The sequence below is a fragment of the Myotis nattereri genome (assembly GCF_964212035.1).
Source record: "Myotis nattereri genome assembly, chromosome: 9".
NCBI classification, from domain to species: Eukaryota; Metazoa; Chordata; class Mammalia; order Chiroptera; family Vespertilionidae; genus Myotis; species Myotis nattereri.
In genome coordinates, this window is record NC_138084.1 from 70,341,197 (window position 1) to 70,363,720 (window position 22,524).

A 22,524-nucleotide genomic window follows, 5' to 3' on the forward strand; every position below is an offset into this window, starting at 1 on the left:
AACTCCCACTTATTGGATTATAACTATCTATATTTACCATATTGGAAATGAAAACTGAGGAAAGTCAAATACATATTAATTTACTTAAATGATAATAATAAATTTACTATATATCCTTACACACACACACACACACACACACACACACACACACACACAATAACCACAGTTCTCAAAATAAACTTTAGTGAGAAGAATGTCATTGTAAATTTCTGTAAATTTCTGATGTCTGGGTTAATAGAGATAGTTGAATTCTCATCTTTGCTACTATATTTGGTTTGTTGTGATATGATGTTTTGGTTGAAGTACATGAAGAAATTCTACCCTCATACAGATATGTAGTTGGAAAAAGGAGGAGTATGTTAATAGTCTTCTCAGATAATTGTGGATGTTTTTCTCTGATACCTCAAAAACTTCCACTGCACCTCATGAGAGAATGAGAACAGAAAAAGGAAAGAACATCTTATTATAAGTATGATTCATGGACTCCATGAATAGATTTGGGGACCCTCAAGAATATACCCCACTTTGCCCTGACTGGTTTGGCTCACTGGATAGAGCATTGGCCTGCGGACTCAAGGGTCCCAGGTTCGATTCCAGTCAAGGGCATGTACCTTGGTTGCGGGCACATCCCCAGTAGGGAGTGTGCAGGAGGCAGCTGATCGATGTTTCTCTCTCATGGATGTTTCTAACTCTCCCTTACTCTCTGTAAAAAATCAATAAAATATATTTAAAAAAATAAAATATATATATATATATATATATATATATATATATATATATACAAGCTACTTTAAGAACTACTATTCACCAGCTCATCAAATGGCCCTCCACTCCCCTCCTTATAATTCCCTATCAGAGACAGAGCCAGTATCACTCTTCAGGGCTTTCTTAAGCAATCTGTCCTCACTTTAGTGAAGACATCTTTCATCCAGAGGAACAGTTCCTGGATTTGTGGCAGTAAGAACTACCAACATACTTATTAATGAAAGTAGAAAGCAGTTTTGCTCCTTTATTCTCGTTAAGAAGAGCCACATCAATGGCTTTGTCTTTGTGCAATTTTGAAAAACTATAATTATTTTCTGACTCTAAAATTTCCTTCTCCTTTTTACTCACAAAGCATATTCCAAGCTCTAGTGTAGCATAAAGGTATGGTGATCTTAGCAAATTACACCCCCTTTCCTTCCTCTTATAATAATAATAGTGACTCAGAATTACAGGCTACAAAGGGCCCTAGAGGCCATCAAATATAAACCCCCCAGTTTAGATATGAGGGGAGTAAGGCCCAAAAAGGACAAGGAACTTTCTCAGAGTCACAAAATCCAAACTGAGATCAGTAGCATCCTGAATAACTGTTTTAGCTCATTTTTTCAGTATTCTGGATCACTTCCCTCTCACCATTATAAAAGCCAATCTCCCCTACACACCTACTCCAAATTCACTGACAGTCACCGAATGTTTAGTATGAATCCGTCACCAGGAAAATGCACTGGGGATACAACAGCAAACAAGAGAATGGGCCCCACTTTTAGGAGCTTCTGGCACAGCATAGCAGAGTATATACAAAATGACACCAATGTCAGTGCAGTGCTCCACAGAAGGGAGAATAATATGCTGTAGCAAAAAACATGAGGAAACACTTCCACCTGGGGTAGAAAAGAGAACACGAAGTCAAGAGGAAAGCATCTAATACTAAATTTTAAAGACTTGAATTTTTACTTTCATTATTTTTGAAAATGTTGATTTGAATAAGAGTACAGTTCACTAGACTAATCAATTTACAACTTGATGAAAGGAAAGAAACAAACCTACTGCTGGTCTCTATTTTTTAAAGTCACAGCTGGAAGCAAAAACACCACTGACGAGGAATGCAGTCGTACGAGTCACTTACCTTGAGAAAAGCTCCCCAATGCTTTCGAGCTCTCCAATGGCCTGCAATCTGCTAAGTGTGGGGTAGAGGGAATACACGGACTCCAGGCTGCCCTTACACAACTCTTCCACTTCTTTTACTCTAGTGGCAGAACAGACACGACAATGGAAAAACGAGGAAGAGGTTTTCAGGAAGATAGTTCTCACCCTAGGCTTCATTTTGATCTAATAATAATAATATTCACTAGCACTGGCCTAATGCAGTGTTTTCAAAGTAAGTTTGTTTGAATCGGACAGGCCTAGATCTAAACCTCAGCGCGGCCGCGTATGGCTGGAAAACTGGGCACATACTGGCTCCCTCTGAATCTAAGCTTTTCTCTTCCAGAATTACTTTGAACATTAGAGAATATACACATAAAAAAAGCCTAAGTGGCTAGAACATAATAAGCACCTAAATGGTAACAATATTATTTCTGTAACAAAATACAGGATTTAATAGGTAACTAGCTATTGTTAAACAAAAAGCAATGTTACACTTGTTTGGTCTATAACAGGTTAAGTACTATAAGGTGCAATGTCTCATTTGTGCCCCATAACAAGACTGAAGCATTGACTTTACTTAAAAAAAAAACACTAAAACAGGTATATTCCATACAAACTACTAAAGGAGATAAGATTAAAACTCTTAGTGAACTGGTCAAGGAAGAAAACAAAAGGAGTGGCAATCAACAAATCTTTCTTGAGAGTTCAGCATAAAAAACTTGGCCTTGGGGTCGCAAAGGGAATTGTTTTTAAAGGAAAGAACATGTTTGAGCTACATAAACAAAGAAAAATGTATTACATAAGAAAAATAATGTAACAATTTATGTAAGCACCTAGCATCTGAGCATGCTCCTACATTTAAAACAAAAATAAAAACACTCTAATATATATTTGACAAATGTGCATTAAAGAATTCTCTAACATAATACTGAAAAAACAAAGAATACTTTTTCAAGATACAGAAAACAATTAAGGTAGGCACACCCACAATTCGCATACCAATTTGCTTGCAGAAGATAAAACTCTTCTGAGAACTCATTTCTCAGATGTCCAAAAGGTAGGGAACTGCTAAATCCTGGATGTTGTCCCCATCCCCCATTTGCATTGTTTGAGTTTCAACACTAATTCACATGAATGTTTATTACACAGGGAAGTGTTTTTGCGCGGAGGGCAGAAATGACAAAGAAACAACCTGACTATAGCCACCAAGCTCTTACCTCTTCACCAGTGCAAATCCTTACATTGAAATCATTTGTCAAGTTTTCAGAAAAGAAGCCATGACATTAAATGTTAAAATACAATAACTTCTTTTTATAATACCTGGCATATTTGAGACTTTCATAAAATGTGGAGAACTCTCTATCTCTCAGAGACTGCAAAGCATTGTACAATGATTCGTGGTAACTGGTTCCTTCTATTCCTTTGCTGTGAGGTAATTTTAAAAAGAAAAAATACATTTAAAAACAGAATCTTAAGATATGCATGTATAAATTCATCAAGAGACACAATTTTAAAACTAAAATTAAGATTTCTCCATTATAAAAAGCATTTCTAGAAATTTCAGTTAAGAAATACAAAAAATTTGGTCATTTAAATTCTTCAAGCAGAAAAAATGTCTCTCACATACTGTGCGGGATTCTAAACATGCTATATTTTCACTTTTTTATTCATTAAACACCAACTATGTGCCAGGCACTAGGTACCAGGTTTAGATGCAAAGTCAGATCAGATTCATTTTCATGGAGTTTATGTTCCAGTTTGGAGAAGATGGACAATAAATAAGAAAAATATAAGGTAGTGATAAGGAACATGCAGAGAATTAAAACAGAGTAACAAAACAAAATCAATGTTTTAGAATGGGTAGTCAAGAAAGGTGCCTCTGAGATGTGATATTATTAAACTAAAATCTGAATGACAAGAAGCCACACACATGGCAATGGGGAAAAAGAAGATACATGTAAGGCCTTTAGGTAGAAACAGCTTGGCCGTGATGAAAAAATAGAAAAGACCTTTGTGGCTGAAATAGGGGGGGCAAAAGAAGAACAGTGTATGGTGACTTATATAAGTAGGCAGGAACAAGCTCACAGACTATAATGTTTTAAAAATATGAAAGTGTATCTCTAATTTTATAGTAATCTAATAGTTTGAAATTGTAAAGAAATGCCCATTAATAAAAAAAAAAACCACAAAAAAACTTCTATGAAGTCAGTTAAACATACAGTTAATATGATAGAATTTTTTGTTGTTTACCTCATCAAAAGACTTTTTAACATAGATACAAAATCATTTATTAATTAGGTATTTGGCTTTTCATTCAGAAAATGAGGTGATCCTACAAATATTATCGTCCTGTGTTAGTAATTTAGCAGTATTTTTTTATAAAAAAATATTTCATAAATAAAGGTAAACAGTCTTTTGTATACATCCAGTCAATAACAGGGCTAACTGATTAACTAAAATGTTTGCAGCAGGGAGTGGGGAGAGAAATAGATATATTTTTCTTTGGACTTATAAATATAAGTGAGAAGATTCTCATGAGAAAATACTTTTTATATTTCTATTTTCAAATATACTTGGGGGTAGGGGTAGAGTTGCCCTAATGGAAGAGAGTGAAATTCAAGTCTAGGTACATCAACTGCTTATTGCTATCTTATTTAAGCATATAGGCATATCTTCAGCTTGAAAGATCTCAAAAACATAAAAACAGAAATCCTGTTATATTCATAGAGCAATATTTTAAAAGTGTATTGTTTATAAATAGAGAAATGATGATTAAAAATGCCAGAGTTCTTCTTACTTAACAGAAATGCAGTGGTCCCATTGCATATTCCTCCATGCTGCTTGGTAATGAAGTTCCTGTAGTTCAGCACACCACTCTTTATTTTCATCATCTAATCCTTTTAAGTAGACAGAAAGAATATGACAGAGTCCCAAATTCTGCAAGGCCTAAATTTGGAGTTTAAAAATAAAGTAAGTAATCAAAGATAACAGAAAACTAGAAATAAAATATAACAATCAAACACGCAAAGTAACTTTTAAAAAAGTTTCGTAGTGAACTTTTCATTTAAAATTCTGAAGTAATGGTAGCTATGTTCCCCCAAAACACAAAGATAGAGCTCAAAGGACTCTAATATTTGATGGAAGAATGGTTAAGAAATAGTAGCCAGTAACAGAAATGATACCTTCGGGGACCAGCTCTAATGCAAACTATTAGAAATAGTTTACATGAGATTTTCCAGGTGGACTTAATTCATTACCTAGCACACTGTACACCAACCATGTCAAGTATGTGGCCCACAACGAGTATTTTTGCAGCCCCGCCAATATAATGGTACGCGAGAAATGTTTTAATAAAAATTTCGTAACTTAATTTTTACAATATCCTGTTATACATAATTATTGTTATACATAATTATTAATAACGAACTACAACGTTGGCTAATGACTACTAAAATCGTGTTGCATTCATTTCACTTACGCGCCTTACACACAGGCACACCATTTCTCTCCACTAATGCTACCAGTGAATATTTGTCATTAGTCTTGGACTGACTTGTTTGGTGTGTGCAACAGGAAATATTTCACTTTTGGAGAACAAGAAAAATAGGTTTATTTGCGTTATGCTTATTAATTTGTACAGTTATTCAGTGTCTGGTAATTTAATGTTCGGGAAAAAATATTAATTTTTATTAAAATGTTCTATTATTTTATGTTAATGATTATTCATTTATTTCAGTCCTTTGTCTTTAGCATGTCTCTATCGAAATAAACCTATGTTTCTATGAAAATTGAAGCTTTTTTTTTTTGCGGCCCACATAAACTTAAACCTTATTTGGCCCGTGTTAGCCTTTGAGTTTGACATGTTTGCTGTACACAGTCAAGAACTATCTTCTGTCTCATAGCCACTTGGCCTGGAGGTCAAACCCTCCCTGGTATTAGCTACAACAATCAAGGTTTAACTATAAGACTGCGCACAAAGACCACCAGGGGGTGCACCAAGGAAGCATAACAAAATGCGGAGACAAAGAAACAGGACAAAATTGTCAATGGAAGATATAGAGTTCAGAACCACACTTTTAAGGTCTCTCAAGAACTGTTTAGAAGCCGCCGATAAACTTAATGAGATCTACAAGAAAACTAATGAGACCCTCGATGTTATATTGGGGAACCACCTAGAAATTAAGCATACACGGACTGAAATAACGAATATTATACAGACTCCCGACAGCAGACCAGAGGAGCACAAGAATCAAGTCAATGATTTGAAATGCGAGGAAGCAAAAAACACCCAACCGGAAAAGCAAAATGAAAAAAGAATCCAAAAATGCAAGGATAGTGTAAGGAGCCTCTGGGACAGCTTCAAGCGTACCAACATCAGAATTATAGGGGTGCCAGAAGATGAGAGAGAGCAAGATATTGAAAACCTATTTGAAGAAATAATGACAGAAAACTTCCCCTACCTGGTGAAAGAAATGGACTTACAGGTCCAAGAAGCGCGGAGCACCCCAAACAAAAGGAATCCAAAGAGGACCACACCAAGACACATCATCATTAAAATGCCAAGAGCAAAAGATAAAGAGAGAATCTTAAAAACAGCAAGAGAAAGAAACTCAGTTACCTACAAGGGAATACCCATACGACTGTCAGCTGATTTCTCAACAGAAACTTTGCAGGCCAGAAGGGAGTGGCAAGAAATATTCAAAGTGATGAATACCAAGAACCTACAACCAAGATTACTTTATCCAGCAAAGCTACCATTCAGAATTGAAGGTCAGATAAAGAGCTTCACAGATAAGGAAAAGCTAAAGGAGTTCATCACCACCAAACCAGGATTATATGAAATGCTGAAAGGTATCCTTTAAGAACAGGAAGAAAAAGGTAAAGATACAAATTATGAACAACAAATATGCATCTATCAACAAGTGAATCTAAGAATCAAGTGAATAAATAATCTGATGAACAGAATGAACTGGTGATTATAATAGAATCAGGGACATAGAAAGGGAATGGACTGACCATTCTTGGGGGGGAAAGGGGTGTGGGAGATGCGGGAAGAGACTGGACAAAAATCGTGCACCTATCCATGAGGACAGTGGGTGGGGAGTGAGGGCAGAGGGTGGGGCGAGAACTGGGAGGAACAAATGTAATAATCTGAACAATAAAGATTTAATTTAAAAAAAAATAAGATGAAAAAAAAATATCTTCTAATATTAGCTAACAAGATTATCATCAACACTATCTTTTAGGTCAGTGACATGTCTTATTTACCTGTGCATCCCTCTGACTTTTTAGCCCAATGCCTGAAAAAACACGTAATTTCAGTCTTATACCTAGAATTTATCGGGCTATATAAATATTCCACTGACACACTGAAATCATCTCAGCACTACACTTTTAGTGCTTTACTAAAGCAGGAAAAAATAAATAAATACCTGAATGATCCCCGCCTGGCGGGTTGGCGAAGAGATTGCTGTCTCAAGGTCATATGTCACTAGGGCTTTATCCCACATTGCTTCATGTTCATATGTTCGTAGTCTATAATTAAAGATTTCAAAATACCTTTGAGTTCCACATGTAACTCCTTTACAAACAGAATTATAATACCATTACCTAGAAAATGCAATTTACCTAGTAAGGGGTTGTAGCATTTTCCCTCCGCCACAGCCATACAGACTGTCTGGCTCCCCTATGCTTCTGTAGATTTCTAAGAGCAGATCCTAAAAACATGGAAACAACAAAAAATGAAGAGGAAAACTTATCACTTTATGAATTTAGCAAATTGGAAGTTCACCAACATGTAAATCTCAACTATAAATGCTATAATATAAAAAAAAAATGATATTAATTTGGATTAGGAACACAAAAAGATCCCAGATAACCAAATAACAATATAATTAATGACTGAGAAGAGATGCTCACAATTTAATGAATTAGATAAGAAATAAATCCCGCCCTAACCGGTTTGGCTTAGCGGATAGGGCATCGGCCTGCAGACTCAAGGGTCCCAGGTTCGATTCCAGTCAAGGGCATGTACCTTGGTTGCGGGCACATCCTCAGTGGGGAGTGTGCAGGAGGCAGCTGATCGATGTTTCTCTCTCATCGATGTTTCTCTCTATCCCTCTCCCTTCCTCTCTGTAAAAAAATCAATAAAATATATTAAAAAAAAAGAAATAAATCCCAACTGACTAGGCTTTTAATACATGCAAAAATAATCATTAAAAACACACACCAATAATCCTGTCAATAGCTAAAACTGTTGATGGAAAAATGATGTTCTGAAGCAAAGCCTGATTCTTGGAAATGGAATTTAGTGAAAAAACAAACAAACAAACTCAAATCTGCATTATGCTATAATTGGTAAAATGTGATATGGATAAAGAAGTGGTTTGATGACTCAAATCTTTGCTGTGAAATTTACACAGGAAAAAGATAATCATTTTAAAATAATCTCAATAAAATAAAAATAAAAATTGAAAAAGTAAGAAACTGTATTCCATAGGAAATCGACAAAGCAATTTAACTGCCTAAAAGGTGCTTGCTTTGAAGGATATTGCTTAAATAAAAATTCATTGATATTGGCATCACTGTGTATTTGTAATTAAACTGTTTCTAGTCATAAACATGAAGTCAGGTCTCAGTGTTAAAACATTTAGTATTTAAGTCTAGCACAGTGCCTGGAATACAAAAAATACTCCAAAAACTAAGTAAAAGAGGATTAAGAGTACAAAGAAGCAAATAGGGAAGAAGAAAAATTGGGAGAATGGAATTTTAAAAAGGTAGATAGAATATATTTCAGGCAAGGCATGGTTGATGGTGCCAAGTGTTAATGAAATGTTAAGAAACATATTGAATGAAAGATGACCACCAGACTTAATAACATGAAGTTTACTGGTGCCATTAGCAAGTGCAGCTTCAGTGGAGAGAGTGAAATGGAGACACCAACTAGAGAGAACTTTTTCACAAAAGTTTGCTGTGAAGGGAAGGGAGAAAAAGAGGGTGACACACACACAAAAAGACACAGGGACTAGGAAAATGATTTTGTATTAGTTTGCAGGAAAATGATTTTAATAGGAAAAGTTTGATATGTTGAGAGAGGGCACAGCACAATATATATATATATATATTTTTTTTTTCTGAAAAAGAGTTGTTGAAAAACAAAGCACAGGAAGAAGGATTAGTCTGCAGACAGAAGGAGAAACCATTTCTCTACGATGGGAGCAGATGCAGGGAGATTTCTATGATAGTAGGTTGTGGTGGGATTTCCTGTCTATGTCACCCGTTTTCTCCAGAAGTAGGAGGAAAGCTAAAGCTAAAACAAAAGCAAAGCAGAAAAGATCAGAGAAGTTGAAATTGTCATTTTAGAGAAACAAACTGACCTCAGAAATTCAGTAGGAACAGGCCAATTTAAGAGTAGATATTAAGAAATGTATTGATGTGACCAATACAATAAATAAGTAAACCAATAAATATGTAATTATATATGTTAAGTACTATAAGGAAAATGAAAAATATATGGTACCAATTACCCTATGATATAGGTTTTACATCAATCTTTCCAATAAAGGAACTCAAGGTTGGAAAGGTTAAGTAATTGGTGCAAGACTATACAGCTTAGTGGTAGAGTCAGGATTAGAACTCAAATTTTCTACTCTAAGGCCCAAGCTTCAAACCATGAATTTATGTACATGACAGTCCAAACTTTAGTTTGAAAATCAAATTATATCTATACAGTCTCTCTAACAAAATAATATGAAGTATAAAATAAATATTATCACAAATAGTAGGCCTATAATATTTACCTGCAAACTTATTCCAGTTTCTTCTTTACTTTTTTCACTCAAGCTAGAAATGGTTGTGCTTTGGCTTCCCTCTTCAAATACGAGATTTCTGTTTGTCAAGAACACATATTTTAATGAGATGCTTGTGAATGCATAGACTATAGACTTTGATGGAAAAACTAATAATGGTCACAAATAAAACATAGTAAACCATTTATACCTTAAAACATAGTATCACTTAGGCCTAGGATGAAAAACAAATTTGTGAATATTAATTTTTCAATGAGAATTACATTTTAATGGCAATGTTATGTATGGAAAGGCTACATGCCAAAAATGCTTATTTATATAAACAGGCCTGTTTAAAAATAGAGTAGCTGCCACCCAATTCAGTTCCCAACTGTCCTGCCAGTATTTTTACCTAAAGTTCAACCTCATTAATAATCACAGGCACACAAATTAAGATCACACTAAAACACCACTTAAACTGGATAAATGGGCAAAAGTTAAGACGTCTGATAATATTGTGTTGAGAAACCTATACCACGATTATAAACCTAATAAGTAGTAATAAGGATTAGAACTCAGATTTGTCTGCTCCAAGGCCTTAGCTTTAAAACCATGCATTTATATGTGATATTCAGTCCTATAAATAATTTCAATTCCAATATCATGCAACATACACAGTGCCTATAAAACACTATCATATGTGACAGCACCTCTATTATTTACCTCTAAACTTATTTCAGTTTCTTCTTTACTTTTTCCACCCAGACTAGAAATAGTACTTTGGCTCCTTCTTCAAATGTAAGGCTCCCTATTTATCCACTTCTCACGAATCACATTTCTGAGAAGCATGCAAATTGGTATAACCACTATATTATAAGGTTAAAATTTACATACCCTGCGACCTAGTAATTCTACACTTAGCTATCTCTCAGTGACAGGGGAATGGGTAAATTAATTGTGGCATATTCTCCCACTGGTACACTATATGGCAGTGACAAATTGATGAACTACAGCAACACACAACATAAACAAATCTTACAAAAATATTAAATGAAAAATCAAGCTATAGAAAAATACACATAATTTCTTATAAAGCTCAAAAATAAGGAAAACGGCAATATATTTATGAGCTCATACTCACATAACAATATCATCTAAGCGAATGATAAACACAAGACAGAAGATAACATTTGCATCTTGGAGGAAGCACAGAGGGATGGGGCAGAGACCACTCATTAATATAATGGTGCTGACAACATTCTATTTTGCTTTATAACCCTTATACATAGATACTGCATATATTTCCTTATTGGCAAGTCATACAGAAAAAAGTCAGTTTTTAGAGAAGAAATCTGGAAAGTAGGAAAGATATTACAGAGTATGATTCTAGTCTATGGCTGTCATTCATCCAGGCACACGGAGTTTCAGGACTTCTGTCAGGAACCTTAAAATGACTGAGGGTGCGAACTAGTAACACCTATTGTCTAAATCCTGTTTGAAAACGTTTTGACTTCTAAAAAAAAAATATGAACACTAAACGTTGAAATCTCACTATTTTCTCAGGAGCAAGTTACAAGTAAGTAAAACTTCATATGTATTTTTTGGAATAGCCAGTATGGAGGTATTTTGATATTAAATAACAAATAGAAAATTTAAGAGAGCAATTCACTTCTTGGACCCGACAGTGTGTAAACTACTGATTTGGTTTTTGCTCACAATTATGCTTTCCCTGATCACTTTAAATTTACAAAGTCTCAGTTCACCTGAGCTACTGAACAAAACTGGCAATCCCTACATTTTACACACCTCCTATCTCTGTTTGCACCCTCTTCCCCAATCGGGCATCAGGGAAAAAAAAATCAATACCAGACTGTGAAAGCAAACAGCAAGCACTATTTATCTGTCAAGCACATTTCCCTAAAGTTAACCAAAATAAAATCGAGACACTCCTGCTTGATAGACAATTAATTTTTCAAAAAGTTGCCACATTCCATAAATTAAAGATGCTTTTACTTTTACTCAGAGAAGAGCTCAATTATACACTCCAGATTAGTAAGAAATACCATTCATTCAATTGAACCAAACTACTGAAGCACATTTGGATTATAATTACTGCTACCAAGTATGCAGGCCCTGACTCAAGATTTTAAGATTTTAAGAATAGGCAATAATCAATTTCTTATTCAATACATACTTTAAAGACAACATGCTTAATATTGTTGATAGGAAGTCTACTGTGATTGTGAACATATCCATTACATATTATACACATAATCTACATGTTGTAGATTTTTTCCAGTTTTCAACTTGAAAGTAGAAATTAAATACCAAACCAGAGAATTAAAAAATCAGTCCAAGTCTACTAAATTAATTATGTTTGGACTAGGATCTGAATTCTGGTTGCTGATTTTTTCAGTCTAAAAACCATACTTCTTCCAGCTTAATGGCAATCCAAAATGGAAACTAATGGATTAAAAAGCTGAGGTACAGCTATACAATGGAATACTACACAGCTATAAAAAAGAAAGAACTTTTATCATTTGCAACAACATGGATGGAACTAGAGAGCATTATGCTAAGTGAAGTAAGCCAGTCAAAGAAAAATAAATATCACATGATCTCATTCATATGTGGAATCTAATGAACAACATAAACTAATGAGCAAAAATAGACCCAGAGACACAGAGACATGATCAGACTGTCAAACCTCAGAGGGTATGCAGGGGAGGTTGAAGGGGGGGGGGGGGAGAGATCAACCAATGAACTCATGTGCGTATGTGTATAACCCATGGACACAGACGGTAGGGTGGTGAGGGCCTGGGGGGGGAAGAGGGGTTGGAGAGGGCAATGGGCGGGGGGGGGGGGGGGGCGGGGGGGCGGGGAGGAAGGTGACATATGTAATACTTTCAACAATAAAGATTTATTTTTTAAAGTAGAAATTATAAGTAGCAAGCATGAGAAATGTACCAACATTATACATATTTGCTATTTCAATTTTTTAAAAAATTTATCTTTATTATTGAAAGTACTACAGATGTCCCCCTTTGACCCCTTCTAGTCAATTTTTTAATATAAGTGATTTTTGTGGTGGAAAAGTGAAGCGAACTATAAAAATAAACACTAGGCTATTTCAAATGAATGAAAATTTGAGGACAAGTGGGAATAAACTATTTTTCACTCTTGAACTTTCTTGGCTGTTTTGTTTCTCACTATTATCTAGGACTACACTTATTAAATTCTTATGAGAGTTCTAACTTAGAGGAAAAGCAAATTAAAGTATTAGAAATTCAGGTAGGTAACAAACACAGCAATGAAAGTGATGTAGTCACAGAAAAAAAATCAGTTACATTATTTCACAGTCAACAAGTAAAATAGATATTGATTAAGCTGAGGGAATAGTAATAAACTTAATTTAACTGAAATTAGGGAATCATTCAACTATTTGAAAAATATTTATTGTTCACTTATATTAAGTTTCCAATGCCAGTTGCTATGGGAATACAGGGGAAAAGTATGGTCTCTGTCTCCCAGTAGCTCCTTGTATAATTTTTTACAATTCTTAAATAATAAACATCTCTATTTATTCCAGAACAGAATTCCTTATTTCTTTTTAAAAATATTATTATTTCTCTTTTAAAGACAGAAAACTTCTATCTAAAATATCTTTTAAATGTGGAAGTGAGAACAGAATAAATCTTTAATATAAAACTTCATTGAAACAAAGTCAACACTAATTTTGAAAAACAAAACTTGTAAATTCCATTACCTTTTCTCTTGATCCTCCATGTTTTTCTTATCTGCGTAGATTTCTGCATAGAGTAGTGCTGTAAAGTGAGCAGCACAAGACTGGGCTACCTTGGCAACTTCTAGATAATTCAACTCCAGCCAGAAAGCATCATCAAACACTGTTCCTGAGGAAGATCTAAAGAAAAATTCTAAATGAAGTCATGTCCATTTCATTAACTTCAATATTAAAAGAAAAGTATAGTGATAGCAAATACAATGGAAGCAAGTACTAGTTTAAAAAGAATATCACATTCAAATAACCAAGAACCACATTTTCCCAATATGTAGTCGTCCCTTGGTATTTGTGGGGGCTGGTTCCAGGACCCCAGGCAGACACCAAAGTTCACAGATGCTCACGTACCTAATATAACATGGCGCAGTATTTGCATTCCTGTATACTTTAAATCATGTCTAGATCACTAAAATATCTAACAAAATATAAATGCTATATGAATCATTGTTATACAGTATTGTTTATGGAATAATGACAAAGAAAAAAGTCTGTACATGTTCAGTACAGATGCAACCATCATGGCCTTACTACATATGACATATGAGCAACGAGGGAAATTTCTTTTTTCGAGTATTTTTGATCTGCAGTTGATTGGCTATGTGGATGTGGAACTTGTAGATGGGCACTCATGGGTATGAAGGGCCGACTGTATCTATAAACAACTAAGATAACATGGCTGAAGAGCCCTATGTGTCAGCCTCTTTGGATCAGACACCCTTAGGAAATCTGATGAAAGCTGTGGTCTATCATCCTATGCAAACTTGGGGTTCATACTTCCCCTCCACCAAGGGCTATTTGGACCATAAGCTAAGAATAAGCTACACAGAATAACAACACATACACAAATCTTTTAAATGGCCAATTTAATAAAAAATTATTTATTTCTTCTAAGTCACAGTTACACGTCCTTCCTGTCTGCAGTTCATTTTCTCCTTAGTTTTTTTGTCTAGGTTGAGTTATGCAATAAAAACCTTCCACTGTGGTAACAGTGGGCCAGAACTGGACAGGATCATAGATATTACCTTTTCTAAACGAACATTATAGAGATGTGACATGGTTAAGAACTCTGGATTTAGAGCAGGATACAGCTAGGTTCCAATCCAGCTGGATCGCCTACTACAAACTATCATCTCCAGCAACTTAACTGCTTAAGCCTCAGTTTCCTCATCTGTAAAACCTGGGAACAATATATATCTCCGACAATAGTTGCAGTGAGTAAATAATGCTTATAAGGCTAATAATAAAGTGCCTATTATACAGTCAACATTTAATGATAGCTCTTCTGAGGAACCTGAAGTTCAGAGATCACAAAGTTTCAAAGTATCAGGCTTGGACTTGAACTCAGGTCCCTTACTTACCCTTTAGTCTATGTCTCATTCATAATCTCTCAAGGAATCTTCTTTAGTCTTATTCAGAGTTAAAACTGAATATTAAGAATTTTTAACTTCTCCCGAGGCCTACGACTGTAAACCCCATTCTACTTTGATGATAAACCTGGAATTAATGATTCGAAGGTGAAACTGCCTCCCACTACCAAGAAAAGAGATGCTTCTGGCAATAGTTAGAGCTTCTTAAGGGTTTTCTCAGAATAGAATCTGTTACAAAGCAGTCAGGTGAATCAGTAACTTTCTCACTAGAAACGAAGACACTGAAAGACCTAACACAACACTTCTTCTAAAAAGGGAGTAGAATGGTATGAGGAGGACACAGAGGAATTTATTTTATTTTTTTGTTAATCCGCATCCAAGGATATTTTCTCCATTGATCTTTAGAGAGAGTGAAAAAGAGGGAGGGGGAAAGTGGGAGAGAGAGAGAGGGAGAAGAAAACAAAACAAAACGTGTGTGTGTGTGTGTGTGTGTGTGTGAGGGATCAAGCCTGCACCCTGACCAGGAATGAAACCAGAGACCCTTTGGTGCATGTGCCGACATTCCAACCACTGAACCCCACCAGCCAGGGCCAGAGGAATTAATTTTTATGATATAAATGCATTTAGGTTAAACATAACTTTTCACTTTTCTCCCACATCTTCCTCCCATCTTTAATCAACTACTGCCATAACCACATGAGACATCAATTCCTACCTACTTAAGTTATAGGCCTACTACATTATTTTTTCAAAGTTCAGGTTAATTCTGGAGCAGTCAGATGACTGACTCACTCCAGCAATTCCTGTATTCACTGTTAATCTCATGAGAAATAATAGGGAGAAAGATATGGTATTGTAGGTTAGCTCAGTTGGTTAGACTATGGTCCTAATGTGACAAGGTTGCGGGTTCAATCCCCGGTCAGGGCACACACAGGAGGCAACCAATGAATGAATGGGTGGAACAACAAATCAATGTTTCTCTCTCTCTTTCTCCCTTCCTGTCTCTCTGAAATAAAAAAAAATTAAAAACAAAAAGATATTATATTGTAAAACAACTGATCAGAATCAAGAAAATAAACACAGCCATTGCAGAGTGTATAGAACCATTGATTTTGAGGACCATAATACACAGTAAAGTGATAAAGATTATGGCTGGGGGGGGAGGGGTCTATGGGAGGAGCTAAAGCTTATGAGAGGAGTTCTCGCACTCTATGCCATAGCAAGAACCCTACAGGAAGAACTTTATGCTTACAATAAAGCTCGATGGTGGTAACTACCCCTCCCTTAACTTCCTTTTTCCCTTCTATAAATACCTCTCTATCTTGCACCCTGTGCAGGGTGTACAAGTGGTTTGTCATGTCTGCATGCACTGAGTTGCAACCCTTCAACCCTACATTTTTACAAAATAAATCCTTTTTTTGTGACAAAACACCTAGTAGATACTGTTTTTCCATGGACAAAAGAAACATAAAGGAGACTTTGACATAACTCTAGTTACTTTTATGAGTTATAAAAAAGAAAAGTAAAAAGTTAAAAGTAATGCAACCCAAAGTAACCTGGAAAATAACTTACTCCTTCCCCATCACTTTATAGATGAAATAAACTGAAGCCTCAAAAGGGTGCATGATTTAGCAAAGATAACACTGTCACTGACAGGACTAGAATTCAGAGTTCCTGACACTGATTTACTAGTAACCAAAGTACTACCCTAAACAGGAATTATTACAACAGATATAAGCATAACACAAATTAAATACAGCTCCTTGCAACCACATCACTTCAAATAATCATGTTAAAATGCAGCCAAGGTAGCAAGTTACACTTCCAAATCCCCAAACTCAAGGAGCAGTATTCATTACTTACCTCTTTTGTCTCCTCAGGTAGTCCACAACAGCAAGCATTGTTCTTTGTGATCTTTTATCCAAGCAACATCGGGAAAAGTGCTCTGGCTCTGGCAAACAAAAATATCTCCTCTCAGTCCCAGGCGGACTGCTTAAGCACATTCTTGTTTTGGTTGGTGTATCTGTCTCTCTCAACACCAGTGGTTCCCACCCTGTTTGTGGCCATGACCCCCACCTAAGCATCTCTAAAATCCTATGCCCCGCCCCCCCACATGACACATAATTCTTATTATTCAAAAAGTGAACTCCTATTCATGTGGAGGAAGACTAAAAGGCCATTAACTTGGTCTAAACAAGCTTCCAAAGAACATGGCATCCATGAAAGAGAAAAGTAAAAGAACGAAAAGGACAGTTGAAGTACTGAGGAAGAAATCACTAAAAAATTGTTAAAAAAAAAAAAAAAGAAGTGATTTGAAAAAATAGCAAGTAAAGTTTCAAAACGTTTAATAGAGAATCGAAATGCATAAATATGTCAAATTATATTTATATACTGTATATGAAGCCCCTAGAATCATAAGAAAGCAAAAAATTCACTATTAATAGCTCATTCTCGAATTGCCCCCTTAAAAATCAAATTGCCCCCCTCTGAGGCTTGTGCCCCATGTTGGGAACCACTGCTCTACACTATCAAAGGTTCTGTGGGCAGAACCTAGCACAAAATTGTTTCTTAATAAATACGAATTAATAAATGGAATTTAATGGCTTTCTTTTTCTTTTAAAAGAAACTATTGTGCTTAATATAACTGAGAAATTAATTATAATTTTATTTCTGAAGGGGCCTAATTCATTGATTCAACAAATATTTATCTAGGATCTTTTATGTACTAGGTACAGTATATAACTATGAATAAGACAAATTCTGACCACCTAGAACCCACTAATTAGCCTGAGAGATTCTTTTTGTTGTTGTCATTAATCCTCACGTGAGGATATTTTCCTTTTCTTAAAAAAAATTACACACACACACACACACATATTATTTCAGAGAGGAAGGGAGAGGGAGAGAGAAATATCAATGATGAGAATCATCTATTGGCTGCCTCCTGCACACCCTTTACTAGGGATTGAGCCCACAACCTGGGCTTGTGCCCTCATCAAGAATCAAACCATGAGCTCCTGGTTCATAGGTCGACACTCAACCACTGAGCACACCAGCAGGACTAAGGATATTTTTTCCACAGCCTTTTGGAGAGTGGAAGGGAAGGAGGCAGGAGAAGAGAAAGGGAGAGCAGGAGAGAGAAAGAGAGAGAAACACTGATGTGAGAGACATCAATTGGCTGCCTCCTGCACGTGCCTGGACCGGGCCAGATTAAACCTGCAACTGAGGTATGTGCCCTTGACTGAGAATCAAACCAGAGACCCTTTGGTGCACAAGCCGATGCTCTGAGAAACAGTGGACAGGGCAGAGAGTCTTAATTCAATAAATACTACGTATGATAGGAAAAGTTTAGAATACTGTAGAGGAGTATAGAAAGGAAGGCAATCTCAATGAGAAAAGTTTCACAGCAAAAGTGAGATCTGGGCCTTAGCCGGTTTGACTCAGTGGATAGAGCCTAAGCCTGGGGACTAAAGGGTCCTGGGTTTGATTCCGGTCAAGGGAACATGCCTGGGTTGTGGGCTCGATCCCCAGTAGGGGGCATGCAGGAGGCAACCAATCAATGATTCTCTCTCATCATTGATGTTTCCCTCTCTCTCCCTCTCCCTTCTTCTCTGAAATCAATAAAAAGGAAATATTTTTAAAAGTGAGATCTGAAAGAAGAGTAAGGGTCCAGCAGAAGAGGAAAGGGATAGTGTTCCAGGCAGTAGTGATACTACCTGAAATGGCTGGAACAAGAAAGAACTTAAGAGAATTTAGGAAAATATTTTCAATATGGCTAAACCACAGAGATGTAAAGCAGTAAGGACATTGGGACAGAAAAATAGATGGACTAAAGTTATTTATAACAGAATTGGCAGGATTTCATAGTCAGATGAGACATGTGAGAAAGATTTCTGGCTTGGGCAAGTGCATGCCTGCCATCACTGAAGAGGTACGCAGTAAAAGACGTAGGCTGGGAAGAGAATGAAGGCAAGTTTATTTTCAGACAGTTATGTAGGAGATGCATATGGGACATTCAAGTGAAGGCAGTGATATCAGAAAAGATAAACCATTTAATTGGACAGAAATCCATATTTACTTTCCTTTTCAGTAATAAAATTTTATGTGTCAAGTTTAAATGTTCAGTTAAGGCAATGAAAATATTGGCACTCTACAAAGACATAAAACTGGCTGATTTTGCCTTTGAATGCTTGTAGCATAAATATGTATGCACAAATGATAAACATGAAAAAAAAAAAGGCTTGGCCATGTTCATGATAATAAATTGTCAGGTTATCAAAGGCAGTGGTTATATTAAATTTGGTAGAAAATAAAATTGTTTTTAATACTGCTTTAAATTACATAATGTTTAAAGTTTAAATGCTTACTGGTAACTGTGAGTTACTTATACCTATATTTCTCAAATTAAGAAAAGGAGACATCGTCTAAACAGTTTGTGAAATGTCCATGAGAATTTTAAGACTTTCATTACAACGACCTAAAAAAATATAAGCATATTCTGGATCATTTACATGACCAACTTATAATCCAGTATGACCACAGAATGGGCATCCATACTTATGTTTATAATGATATTGTTTCAAATAGATATGTAATTGCTGTTAGCCAAAAGAAAAGCATACACATAAAACTTAAGCAGAGCAAAGCGAAGTCTAAATAACATCATGGTCATGTCAAATTAAAGTTGTGGTAGTAAAAGTTAAAGAAACAACTGAGAGAGCTGAGTAATCATGACCATGCCCAAGTCACTAATCAAGGTGGGGAAGAGCAATTTAGTTGTAGCAAATATCACATTATATTAATACTTTTCTTATAATTGTATTGGTCTTAAAGTACAATAAGTGACTTTGTACCTAGTTTTATGTTGCATATACCATATATTAATACAATATATTAAAGATAAGTTAACATCATAGATCTATGCAATTCTTTTTCTTTTTTTTTAATTTAAGTTTGAAAAACTGACCGATAATGAGCCCTCAACTTGCATGCATCTCTCTCTCCCCCACACACACATATATGTATGTATATATGTATGTGTGTGGTGTGTGTGTATATATATATATATATATATATATATATATACCCAATTCGTGATGGAATTTCTCCTGCTATGAGCTCTTAGCATGAGAAGCACTTAGAGAGCATGGAAGGAAATGTAGGTTATAAAAGTAAATAAAGTAAAACCCAATTTTTGTTTTAAAAAGCTGGAAGGATACATACCAAATGTTAACTGTTGTTATCCTAGATTATAGCATTATGGGTAATCTTTTAAACTTATGTTCTGTTTCTGTACTTTCCACAATAAAGATGATTTTGTAATAAAAAAGGCTGCTTTTAAAAAAAATGCTTCAGGCCAAAACCGGTTTGGCTCAGTGGATGGAGCGTCGGCTTGTGGACTGGGAGGTCCCAGGTTCGATTCCGGTTGAGGGCATGTATCTGGGTTGAGGGCATATCCCCAGTGGGAGATGTGCAGGAGGCAGCTGACCGATGTTTCTCTCTCATCGATGTTTCTGATTATCTCTCTCCCTTCCTCTCTGTAAAAAATCAATAAAAAAAAAATTAGAGCAGTGGTTCTCAACCTTGGCTGCACATTAGAATCACCTGGGAATCTTTTTAAAATTTTGACTTCTGTGCCTCATCCTCCGGAAATTCTGTTTCTTTGTTACTAATATTGTGGTCCCACCCAATAACAAAGAAACAGAATTTCCGGAGTATGGGGCCCAGAAATCAGGATTTTAAAAAGATTCCCAGGTGATTCTAATGTGCAGCCAAGGCTGAGAACCACTGAATTAGAGCTTTAATATGAAATTTCCATCACATGTCCAACACAGACCCTATAATATCTGGCTGCACATTTGTCTGCTCTATCCAATGCTGGAATATAGGGTGTGTCTTGTTCACATCTATATTCCCAGTGCCAAGCACATTGCTTGACACATACTGAATTCTCTGTAATTAATTAATAGCCAAAATTTAATGAGGGAATACTATCCATCAAGTGTTACCATAGTTGCTTTACATACATTATCTCATTGAAAACTTGTTACAATTGTTACCTCTATTCTATAGATGAAGAAATAGATGTGTAGAGGTTATGGAATTACACCTACAAAGAGTCTTGATGAGATTCAAACCAATCTGTCTTTCTCTAGAACCAAGACCTTAACAGTGTAAATGTGAGAGTTTTAACAGAATACCTGAATCCAAACTTGCAGGGGTCATGGATCGGTTCGTTTGTGAGGAGTATCTGAAACAGTTAGTGAAAAATCCCTGAATGTGCATAGAAAGCAGATTTCTCCATGATTCATTTTCATCTTGAAGTAAAACATCATGGATCAGGTATGGAAGCACAGTCTGACAAAAGTCAGCTTTCACCTAGAATACCCAAACACAACCAGTCAATAGGTTAAGTAAAAACAATATATTACAATTTCTTTCCATGTTACTGGCATGTAAGCTTTAAATGACAGATGAATATGTCATAACCTCAATGTACTGCTAGAAAGCATGTGTACCAGATAGTGTTTTTTAAGAAAAAAATTCAAACTAACACAGAATATCTATATAAAACATATATGGTTAGTTACAATGTTAATTATTCATTTCCAGCCTAGACCATCCTATATAATAAAAGCCTAGGTGGCGTCATGCCCTTGCATGATGTCGCCACAAGATGGCCGTGTGCACAGCAGAGGTGGGGCCCAGTGGCTGCTCTGCACGGTGAGGCCTGGGGGGGTCCCATGGCTCTGCACAGCGTGGAAGAGGCTGGTCCTGGTGTCTCCACTGCCTCACGCAAAGGAGGTGGATTGTGACAGGGGAGGGCAGTTGGGGGTGATCAGGCTGGCAGGGGAGGGCAGTTGGGGGCCATCAGGCCAGCAGGGGAGGGCAGTTGTGGGCAATCAGGCCAGCAGGGGAGCAGTTAGGCATCAATCAGGCCGGCAGGGGAGTGGTTAGGCATCAATCAGGCCAGCAGGGGAGTGGTTAGGAGGCAATCAGGCAGGCAGGCAGGCAGGCAGGCGAGCGGTTAGGAGCCAGCAGTCCTGGATTGTGAGAGGGATGTCCCAGATTGGAGAGGGTGCAGGCTGGGTTGAGGGACAACCCCCACTGTGCATGAATTTCGTGCACCAGGCCTCTAGTTTGCATATAATGAAACAGAATATTGCGTACAAATGAAATTATGTCACTACTATAAGTTGAAAAGTGTTACTAATAACAGCAAGTTCTCTAATTTGATGTAAGGAAAAATGGAGATCAATGTTTATGAGAAAAGTTGAAAATCTGATTTTTGCACATTTTCTGTACTTAGTGAAGAGCTACAACAGCGATGTTAAAATGTTTATTTTTTTAAATAAATCCAAATTTCTGGGTATAAAATTTGGGTACTTATTTTTGGTATACTCCAGAGTGTAGAAAAGTGCTTTAATATGTCTGGTATATTAAAACAGTGCTCAATCTTATTTTTGCAAATATACCATCTTCTTATATTCATTACAGGCCACACACATAAGACAAATTGTAGATGAACAATTTCCTTGTTAAACTAAAGTCAAAATGCCAATTTTGGAAACAGAGAATTTAAGGAACCAGGAATTGAAGTATACATAACTGTGTATTTGGAGCATTTTATCTTCTGGCCAAAGTTAGAATTTTATAAAAA

At 36.1% G+C, this 22,524-nt stretch overlaps 1 protein-coding gene across 1 annotated transcript in view; it reads right to left on the reverse strand.

The window, feature by feature from the left end:
• The window catches only part of ATM (ATM serine/threonine kinase), a 131,839-nt gene that overhangs the window by 30,756 nt on the left and 78,559 nt on the right, over positions 1 to 22,524 (reverse strand). The window contains exons 37-45 of the mRNA XM_081098784.1: positions 21,065 to 21,242; positions 16,728 to 16,815; positions 13,465 to 13,620; positions 9,711 to 9,798; positions 7,540 to 7,628; positions 7,344 to 7,446; positions 4,709 to 4,857; positions 3,232 to 3,336; positions 1,892 to 2,011 (exon numbers count right to left, since the gene is read on the reverse strand). Of these exons, the coding sequence (XP_080954910.1) occupies positions 1,892 to 2,011; positions 3,232 to 3,336; positions 4,709 to 4,857; positions 7,344 to 7,446; positions 7,540 to 7,628; positions 9,711 to 9,798; positions 13,465 to 13,620; positions 16,728 to 16,815; positions 21,065 to 21,242 (1,076 nt within the window). The remainder of the gene's footprint in view (positions 1 to 1,891; positions 2,012 to 3,231; positions 3,337 to 4,708; positions 4,858 to 7,343; positions 7,447 to 7,539; positions 7,629 to 9,710; positions 9,799 to 13,464; positions 13,621 to 16,727; positions 16,816 to 21,064; positions 21,243 to 22,524) is intronic.